Source organism: Nipponia nippon, unplaced genomic scaffold (assembly GCF_047370975.1).
Source record: "Nipponia nippon isolate SJK-2023a ecotype South Korea unplaced genomic scaffold, ASM4737097v1 scaffold_3, whole genome shotgun sequence".
NCBI classification, from domain to species: domain Eukaryota; kingdom Metazoa; phylum Chordata; class Aves; order Pelecaniformes; family Threskiornithidae; genus Nipponia; species Nipponia nippon.
The window spans coordinates 62,418,357-62,429,008 of NW_028262347.1; the positions used below are offsets into that span (position 1 = coordinate 62,418,357).

At 41.0% G+C, this 10,652-nt stretch overlaps 1 protein-coding gene across 1 annotated transcript in view; it reads left to right on the forward strand.

The window, feature by feature from the left end:
- LOC104013376 (tyrosine 3-monooxygenase) overlaps positions 1–6,938 on the forward strand; it is a 31,681-nt gene extending 24,743 nt beyond the window's left edge. The window contains exons 10-12 of the mRNA XM_009465865.2: positions 400–495; positions 5,051–5,184; positions 6,779–6,938. Of these exons, the coding sequence (XP_009464140.2) occupies positions 400–495; positions 5,051–5,184; positions 6,779–6,938 (390 nt within the window). The remainder of the gene's footprint in view (positions 1–399; positions 496–5,050; positions 5,185–6,778) is intronic.
- Positions 6,939–10,652: the final 3,714 nt, after the last annotated feature.

The following is a 10,652-nucleotide window of genomic DNA, read 5'->3' on the forward strand; positions in this document are numbered from 1 at the left end:
TCTACTTGTTCTTCTGGGGACTATGGGTTGAAATCTGTCAGCTTCCACCGACTATAATGAAGCTCAGGGCTAAGAGGTTGCAGGGTAATTTGTAACATCTTCCAAAGAAAGAAGGAGATAGGACTTTATGACTTTACTTACCCATGTAATTATCATTAGCAAATTTTTTTCTTTTTTTTTTTTTTGGAGTGAGAATGGGAAGGATGGCAAGTTTTGAAAAAATATATGTTATAATTTGTGTGTGCTATATATGTTGAGAGAAAAAATAATTTTCTTAAAATATACAACTATAAAATTTGAAGATATAAAGACATTAAGGAATAAGGATAAAAGAAAATTAAAGGGAAAATGAGAAACTGCCTGATGAGGCTGTTTTACACAAATTGTTCTTATCACCAGCTTTATTGGTTCACTGTGGAGTTTGGTCTCTGCAAGCAAAACGGATCGATCAAAGCTTACGGGGCAGGATTGCTTTCGTCTTATGGGGAGCTTATGGTATGTGTCAAATGTACGGTATTGAAAGATTTGTATAACCCACTTTTCTGAACTCTCTGGTAAAAGCAAAATATTGTTTCCTTACATAAAACAACATGATTTATAATACTGACTTTTCTTTTGCAAAGGAATTAGTTCTGCCTTCCCAGAAGCTACTGAGTAGGGGAAAAACTACTGTAGGATTGTACTTGTCTTCCACCTAAAGAGATGAAATGCAATGAAAGTAACTATCCTACAAAGTGTTAGATTTGCTTCTTATTGCTCCTGGCCAGTAGTAATATAGTTGACTTTAACATAAAACTCATGTACCTTTCTGAGTTACTCACTAGAGGGCAATATTATGCCTGTTATGAACTCTGCTACTTTGTCCATGCCACTGACGTCCATGCACATACAAATCAGAAAGGCACTGACTGACTGGGCCAACTAAAGTGCAAAGGAACTGTAAATAGCATGGACACTGACAAAAAGAAAATGCTTTAGTATTTTACATTCCTAAATAAGTTTCAAAACTAATCCCAGCTCGAGTTTTATGTAGATGAAAATCTGCATACGCAGGTTTGATGCTGCCCTGCCTGGGCAGATTAACTGTGGAAAGAGGGACTGTACACCTTTACAGAAAGCTTATGGCTTTCCCCTCTTTTGGACAAACAGCTGATAGGGGAGATTTCTTCTCAGTTTCGCAGAGCGCTGGAGCAGATGATCAGTTTCTAAGTGCAAACGCCCTAAACTGGTATCAATAGGTTTCAATTGCTTCAGGTTGTGCAGACACTGGATGATTTTTTGGAGTCAGTAAGAGCCAAAGGAAAATAAAAACCGCTCTTTTCAAGCATTTTTATAAACCAGAAATCAATTTTTTTCATGGGAGATATATTTTAAGCTTAGCACATAGACAAAACAGCCTAATAGCCAGGTACACGATACATTCACATGGAACCATGGCTGGATTAGCAGAGCTTGGACTCCCATAACTGGAGATAGTTGGATTGTTATGACAATAAACATATTACAAAACTCTCCTAATGGTATACAGGTCAGCCCGCTTCCCAGTCAATTGACAGAAGGAAGAAACAACATGTTAACGTATCTCAAGACATTTATAACAGGAGTCCCAACAGAAGGGCAGTTGAGATTTAACATATAGGAGGGGGAACCCTCCCAGATATCAACCTTCATTTTGCCACCTGCCAAATTTAGCATTGGTTTTGTCCCAGCACTTGCAATTTGGAGACTTTCGTGAGCAAACTCTGTGGTATATGATCTGCAGAGTTTTCTCTCTTGATAAGCTGAGAGATCTGCATACTTGTTAGCCCTCTAGAGAAGTAAACATGCCTTCCTTTCTACATAGCAACCTCATCTTGTGCATGACTGCTCAGGAACTTTAGCAGAAGTGTGCTAGCACTATCAGAGCACTCATTTGTAGAACAGTGTGAAGCAACAGATCAATGGGCTCCCCTACAAATTAGGCTCCAGTGCAATGCACTTGGTTTACATATCTAGCTGTTCTAGGATAAGGCTGAAGCTACTGTTTTTCTGAGAATCCTTCAGTACTTGCCATATTCACAGCCAACAAGCAAGAAACTTTGGCTTGCTTTTATTTACCTGCTAAATTGCTGAGGTCCTATGCCTAAGCACCTGCTAGCAACTTGAAAATCTATACCGTTTCTTTTACAGCTGAAGAGAAGAAATATGTGTAGTGCAGTGTCTATTTCCTAGAAGGATTTTTTTTTTTTAAATACAACAGTAGCTAGGCAGTTTTGTTAGAGAAGATGAAGACTGGAAGACAGTGAGGCTCATGATAGCCTTCAGTTTCTTGCAAATTTCATTCTGCAGTCTTAGACTGGCTCTTGAGAAAGTTCTAGATAAGTTTTACTATTGCCTGGGAGAAAGCCGTTATCTATCCTGATAATTATCTGCCAATCTTCTCAGCATGGGCCCAGATGTGGGCTTGTGCGTGAAGGCCCCAAACTCGATTCCATATCATTTAGCTGATTGGCATATTTGGCACAGGAAGACTCACTGCAGCTCATGTGACGGAGGAGACACACTGCAGAAACCTGTGCAAAGGAAGGGTTTCCTCATCACTGAAGGCTTCTGAACCCAGAATAGCAGGATCATTTGGTCACTGAGGACGCAATAAAGGCATGAGTTACTAAGGCTAGGTGGTTGGCTATAAGAAGATAACATCTAACCAGCTGGAGACAGTGAGCAACAGTATGTCCAGCTAATGTGAGAACTTAGCATGAGCAAGGAGCCTGGGAACATCCTTGAACTGCAGCCTGAACTGACTGTCTGTGGGTGTGTGACTGAGACCCAGGGAACCCCATCCTGACTATGAAATCTTCAAAATCTTTTCCTCTTCTCCACAGCACCCAGTCTGACCAGTTTGAACTCAGCTTCAGGTAGTTATTTTCTGTGGATGAGCTGATCCCACCCAAACTCAGGGCATAAGCTAGGAGAAAGGCAGAGGATGAGAGGTAGAGCTAGATGCCCTCTGCACGAGACTTGCACTTGAATCCATGTTATCTAACAAATGGTTTAGTGACAGCAGCTAGGTATCAGAAGGGGCAGGATAACTATATCCAACTCTAAACTGAACAGTTGTCATGGGTCTGACTGCTGGCCAACCTTACCTCCTCTGAACTGTAAGAATTCCTCCCCAACAGCTCTTGGTATTGCACTGTTTATTTCACTATATTCTGTCAGCTGTTCTACATTATTGAAAATGATTCTCCTGTTAACACTCAGCTGGACTCTGTCCTCCATACTGTAAAATCTTATGGCTCATACCACACTTCTGGCAGCACTCAGAGCTACATATGCTTTTCTTGCAGCTCAACAAGTACTTAACTTGTAGAGGCCTTTAAGGCCATCCGGCTTCAAGCTGAACTTCCACTGAAATCAATGGGATTTCAGTTCTGCTTCAACACTGACAGCATAGCGGGACCCCTGTCAGGTTTTGAGTTTCTGAAATCTTTTCCTATTAGTCCCCAGAGCTTCTAAGATTATAAGAGCAGCCTCATGTTTGTGTATACGATCCATCTTAGATTGTATGAGTGCTCTCCAAGGTTTATCCTTCAATTACATACCACAAATGAAGAACAGGAAAAACACCACCTTTGAGCATTTTATGTTCTTGTCCTTTTTTTTTTTAAAAAAAAAGCTCTGCATTAATTTCTGCACCAGTTCTGCAGCAAATAGGCCTACTGGTTAAGGCAAACCTCTAGTGATGGAGAGTTCAGGCTCAGTTCAGTGAAATATCTGAAAATGTGCTTAAGGGTACTGCCTGAATTTTTCCAGTTAGCAGATTGAGCTGAAAGTCTTGTGCAGTGTTACCCACTCTTACCAGTTATTTACAAGTACCATGGGAGTTGGCATTTGGATCATAAAATAGTGAAGGGAGCCTTCTGAAGGCTGGGGAAGAAGAGAGAAAGACAAATAGGCAGATCTCAAAGAAGGGGTGGGTACTAAAAGACTGCCCCTAGGTTGATTGGTGTCCACTGTCCAGGCTGAAGGTGGAAAGAAAGGTCTTGATGTTGACTGTGATGAGTTACCTTTTTCCTTTTTGTTTGTACCTAGGACACTTCACCAAAGTGGCCATGGCACTCACCAACCTGGCCAAATGGAGGCCAAACCAACATTTAGACACATCTATGGTGCAGTTCAAATACCACTGGAGCTGAAATAGCTTTAAAATACCTCACTTGGGTTTCAGGGGCAGACAAACTGTGCAGGAACTCACTTTAAGCCTGAGCTGCTCTGCCTTCCCAGGACCCTGGGCAGGTACTAAACAACCAACACCAACACCTATGCAATCACACCATCACCAGCTCTGCTGCTGGCTGGTTTAAAGGTATCTTCAGTATGTATAAACAAATGATAGATGTGCCTATGGACTGCAGTGTGGAAGTGTGGACATAGGTGGCTTCCATAATCCTCCTGTCTGCCTGAGGGGTCAATGTAGAAGAACGTGAGAAGAACATATAGAAGAACTTCTGCAGCCCCAAAACACAAACATGCACACAAAGAGTATAGTGCATATTTATATCTTGGGTTTCAGGGAAGCTTTTAGGCTGCTTAACTGACATGGGAGCTGTGCAGAAAATACCAGGAGCATTCTGTCTGTTCTTCAGTGCAGCAGGAAATGTGATATTTGTGACATGGGCTAGGGACTTTGAAATACGGCTGCACAGGACTGTGAATCTTCTATGATACTAGTTGAAAACCAGCATGATATTCTTTTTTCTTCTACATATTCAGATTTTGGGGGGTGGCATAGACTTTCCTCTCTCTATCTGAGAACAAGGCCATAGTACCAAATTGTATGGCACTGTAGTACAGGAAATATATTTTTCCTGTTTTTTTTTTTCTTTTTAAAAATTATTTATTATTTGGTTTATTAACTGCTAATTATGAAAAGCAGCTTTCACCTCTGAAAGAGCAGGACTTGATACTACCTTTAACTGTTCCGCAAAGAGCATTTCACAGCCCAGTAGGCAGTAATTCTTGCTATGTTTATTCACCTACTCTAACCTGTGTTGTTCCCATTACAAAGTATGCTTTATCAAACAAGCCAGAGTACAAGCCTTTTGATCCAGAAGTGACTGCAGTTCACCCCTATCAGGATCAAGCCTTCCAGCCTGTCTATTTCATAGCAGAAAATTTGGAAGATGCCAAGGCTAAGCTTCAGTAAGTAAAGCATTTGTGGGTATTTTCACTGAGGGGGGGGGACACTGACTTGAATCCTAATCTCAAATACATCTGCGACTACTGCAATAATCATGCCAGGCTATCTCACTGCACACTTCATCCGCACAGTGGCTTTTTTACAACAAAGTTAAACATGAGATTGTTTATCTCAGAAAAGCTTCATAGAAAATCATAACTGCATATTGTTACACCCTGTCCCATGCTTCATCTTAGCAATGCCTCATTTTAGCAAGTTCTGAAGTAAATTGTGTAACTGAATAGTGAAAGTACAGCGCTATCCCACAGTTGGGGTGCCTATGTGCTAGTCCATACAAACAGGAGGTCATGAAGAACTGATTCACCCAAGGTCACATGGAAATTTTATAGCAGACTCAGGAATTAACATGGATCAGCAGGGGGCTTAAAAACAAGATTGCCTTTCTCCTCTGATTATATCTGCACAAGAATGCAGAATCAGCATTCACAGGCAATCTAATTTCTACAGAGTAGCTGACTGCAACCTAAATAACATTATTTCAAATTAGCTTAAGGTGTTTCTAAATGCATTTCTTTGGCCATGTTATGTTATACAGTAAGGATTTTTTTTTTTTTTTTAAGTAAGCAGGGTTTAAATTCTGGCCTTCGTCTCCAACAGTTAGAACAACACGACCAATTCTGGCTGGAGGCAGGAGGCTGCTTGTGGAGCTACTGGGGAGCATGTAGAAGCTGAAATGAGGAATTTATTAGAGGAAGAGAACCTGGGCCAGACTTCTTCCCTAATCCCGCCCCACCTCTTCCCCAGAAGCCTTGTCTGCTGGGGTTATAGCAATGGTAAATTAGGGCCCTCATCTTAAATCTGAAGGTTCACATTAAATTTTTAATGTGTTTAAAAATGTGGCTGAGAACTCACTGGCAGAAGAGAGAAGACTTTCACGAGCATTTGACTCAGGCAAACCTGAAAAGAACTTACAAGGACAAGGAATACACCATTCTCAGACTTGAAGCTTTTTCATACATTTTTTAAAGATAGTTGCACAGCCAAAGCTGCTCAAAATAACTGACGGCACAAGAATCTGTCAGAACGGAAAACATAAGGCAACATCAGTACAGGGGGTTCCTACCATCATGTACTTAATGGTAACATTGCTGAAAATGGCAAGCAATCATGTTTTTTCTTTTAATAGAGATAGCAAAATAGCCCAGGATGCCTACTATCAACAGGTTTTTAGAATTTTATGCAAAGAGCTGATCCAGGTTATTTCTTGGAAGTGAAGGCGGCAGACATGATGTGTTCCTGCATTCCTCAGCTTGCGGTTGTAATAACTCTGAATTGTGTTAACATAGAGCTGTAAGAGCACAGATGGGTCTGAGCCAGCCACGGTGAAAAGCAGGCACTGCAGATCTTTTGGGCTGCAAGTAGATCAGATGTGGGGAGGTTGTACTGCACAATGTTAAGGAGTAACAGTGAGGAAGTGTCACAGCAACCTCTGCTCCCCGATAAGTCCATGCCTACATACTGAGAAATTAGGTCCTGCAGGTTTTACACTTGGGAAAATGGCTTCTGAACTAGCAGCTCTGTCTTCTTCCCCCACAGAAACTACATGATGAAGATCAAGAAGCCTTTTTCTCTGCACTACGACCCGTTCACCAGCAGCATAGAGGTTATGAACACACCTCAGAAAGTCAAGAGGGCACTCCATCAAATGAAAGAGGAACTGAAAAACCTCTGCTTGGCCCTTGAAAACCTCTCTTAAAACTACAGCGGTACATCTTGCCTGGCACTGAGATACTTGTAGACGATTCTAGTACTTGAAGATTTAGTGATGAAGTTATAGTTGCATGTGAAAATCTTTAACCCACAAAACAGCTCTGCCAAGTTAATCTTTTCACTCTAATTTAGGCTGCTGACTTAGTCACATTAATGAGTTCCTACTGAGTATATTTCAATAACAAAAAAGACGAAATTACTCCAGTTTTTGGTAGGTGGTATGAGCTACAGCTGTTTGGAGTGTATTTATCTGTTATTGGACTCTTACAGGTTTTTTTATTCACCTGCCACCTTTTCAAGTTATCTGTCACAAAATAGCACAGTGACTCTTCAGTCACACCGTCTTTTACTTGCTGCTTAAATGATATGATCACAATCTTTTAGGTTGGCTAGCTGCCTACAGTCAGCAGTCCTTGCAGCTAGCTCATTTCTGCTAGCAATTACTATCAGCTATTGTGCTCACAAACTATGAATGGTTCCCTTACAATGTGCAAATGCAAGTGTTTGTAAGAGGAACCCTTTACTTCTGCTCACTATTTACTTTTTAGACGCGTGTCACATTCAGTAGCCTTCAAATATGGCAAAATAATTTCCTGATATACTTGAGATCACAGAATATTTGTCCCTTGGCTGAACAAGCAGACAAGCGGAAAATAATAGGCCCATGATACTCTGGCTCTGTCACATACAAGAATGCTTAATTTGAAAGGGAAATTTGGATTCTGGGAGGGAAATATGGGTGTAAGGAAAGATTTTCAAAGAAGCCTTTAAGAAATAGAGTCCCATTGGTTTTTCATGGGATACTCCTGGAGACCTTTAAAAATCTTTGTTTCTTATTGATGTCATGATGATTGTAGTAATAACCAAAAGGCCAAATCTACAGAACATCTAGTGTGAAACCTAAGATCAACCACTAGCAACCATATAGCCTTGCTATGGAAAAAATATCAGATATGTGCTCCAACACATCTTGCCTCTTTCTCCAGTCCCTCTCTGAGATGTGCCTGAAATTTATCTACACTCTGCAGGTCTTGTTTCCCAGAATCAATCCCATAATTGCCTTTTCCAGATTTTCATGCTCTTCATGTCTCCTTCCTTCCTCTACTAACCACAACTAGAGACTAGTCAGAAAAAGAAGACAAGGCTCATCCCTAGAAGGATTCCCTCTCCTCTTAGCAGCAGTGCAAACAGATGGGGTCGATGCAGGTTACAGGTATGGCATAAGCAGGGGCAATGTGAATCTCATGACTCAAGCTGGGTGACAGTGATCCACCAATGTCAAGGTAGATTTATACTGCGCAGCTTAGAAGCCCTACTTATTTTTTCAAAAGTATATTTAGCATGTGGCAGATAGCAAGCTTGTCCACTGCTATCCACTAACTGCCAGTTTACATGGCCTAAACTCTGAGGTAAACGTGAGGTGGTTTGGCTTTTGATGGAAAAGGAGTCATCATCTCTGCCTTAATTGGTCACTGTGGGATAGGAGCATGTACACAGAAAGTCACAACAGTGCAATTCACATGCTGTTACTTCATACAGAGCTTATGTCACCGTAATTTGTCCATGTGCCAGGCTCTAAAGAAACTGTCTTATTGAAAATTAATGGGATTTTGTCTCTTAAATCTTCATATCTATAAGTACTTCAGAAAATTTTCCCATGGGCCGTAATAGAGTATTCAAGATCTGGGGAGCTGCTGCAACTGCTCCATTTTATTAAGATATGGTGATGCCTGAAAAATTCGGAAGTATCGTGGCAAAAATGGCTATGAGACCCCTTCCTCTCAACAGCAGGAACATCCCAAGATCTTTATTGTTTTGATTTAAGTCCAGGATTCTTTTATTCTACTCCAGGAGAACACTTGCATATCAAAAACCCTGTTTTGCTAGAGATTCAGACAGGAACAGAGCTGAAGTGAGTTCCTTTGCTTCCAGTATATTTCTGCTGCGATGGAGGATGATCTCTCAGCATACTTTTATGGATTTAATTCTACTTATCCTGCTCATACACACTCACACAAATACCATTTCTCTTCAGAGCAATTTGTTTTGTTACATATTGTAATAATTTATCTGTCTACTTCCTGCCAATTGGTGCATAGGCAAAAATGCTTGATAGCTCACAACAGCTTGTTTTCAGAAGTATTATTTTCATCAATCAGTCGTTTTACAGTGAAAATTAAACCATGTGCTCCAGTTTTGTGTGCTTTCTTTTTCTTTCTTTTTAAGTGGAAGATAATGCCAGAGTGGAAGACCTATCAAAATATTTTCAATAGATGGACTCTGTAGGCCATAGGGTCTTTTTCATGTATTCCCTCTGAAATGGTTGAATGTGGAGTTTAGACTTGAGTTTGGCTATTGCTCAGAACAGACCTATATTTGGAAGAAATGAGAGACCTGATGGATTTGTTTTGCCCAAGGCCTCACACTTTCCTTGGAGGGACTCCAGGCCCGCCCACACACCCTTGTCTTTTCCAGTTCCTGTAGCAAGGAGAGAAAAAGAAACCATTTGGAGCCAGATTCTCCCACCCTTACACATACTGAGTAGTACCCGATCTCTCGAGCAATCCCAGCGACAGTACTGAGCCTATTTAAGGAGCTGTACACAGACAATAAGAGCAGGATTATCAAAACCTCTGTGCATGTACTTGCTTTTTTATTGTCTTAATGACAGTCAGCCAGCATATATGGCTAGGGTAGGCTCCAGTGAAGCTTAGCAAGACTTCAAAAGTAATGAATTTGGGTACTTGAACTTTTAAGAAGCATAAATATTTTTCCAAAGGAGGCAAAACTTTCCCTCCTTACTCAGGCAAACCATACCCCAGGATAGCCATGTTTGACACTCCTTTCTAAGGAGGTCCAAATTCTTCTCTTCTGATTCAATGTAGTGACAAAGCAAAAGCCTTCAGGGTTGCATCCTTATGAGGTACACTGGTCGTGCTGCTCTTCCAATAGTCATTCTTTCATTTCCTCACAGAAGCCAAGAAGTACCTCATACTCCTGTCAGTCTAAGGCAGGGGTGATGGGGAAGGCTGTGATGGGGCCTCCCGATGAAAACAATGGCACAGAGGAAAAAGCACCAACCAGTAAAAATATGTCTTTTTGTCAGTTTGCATTTCAGCAGTTTCACATTGATCTTGCACAAGAAGGCTCCAAAGCCAAGTAAAACACATCTTGCGACTTGCAACTGAACTGATGAACTCCCCATGGGTCCTTTGCTTATCCCGATAAACTTATTTTTCCTAGATGGAGTGCATTTAGAACAAAATAGTGTATGTTATTAAATCTGTATTGTGTTGTTCCATTATACATGGGAGAGTTAGTAAATTCAGTTCGTGGGTTTGGGTTTGTTTTGTTTTTTGGCTAACCAAGTCTGCCCTCTACCAATTTTGGTCCACCTTCAAGCCTCCAGCTGCTTCACTGCTTCCCTGCAGATTTACTAGGGATGCCAAGGGTACCACAGTGTAAGGAGAATACACAGTTATGCAATTTGGGGAATTTGGCAGGACAGGAAGAGGAAATTTAGGCAGGCCTCCCACCCACTCCCATGAGAAATTGTATTGTATTACAAGGCAGAGCTGTCATCCTCAGAAAGACCTTCTCAATCACTTCCCTCTGGTTCCATTAACATTTCGACCTTTATATTACCTGGTGAACTTAAACCTTACTTAAACCTTACTTAACCAATTAAAGACATACCAGA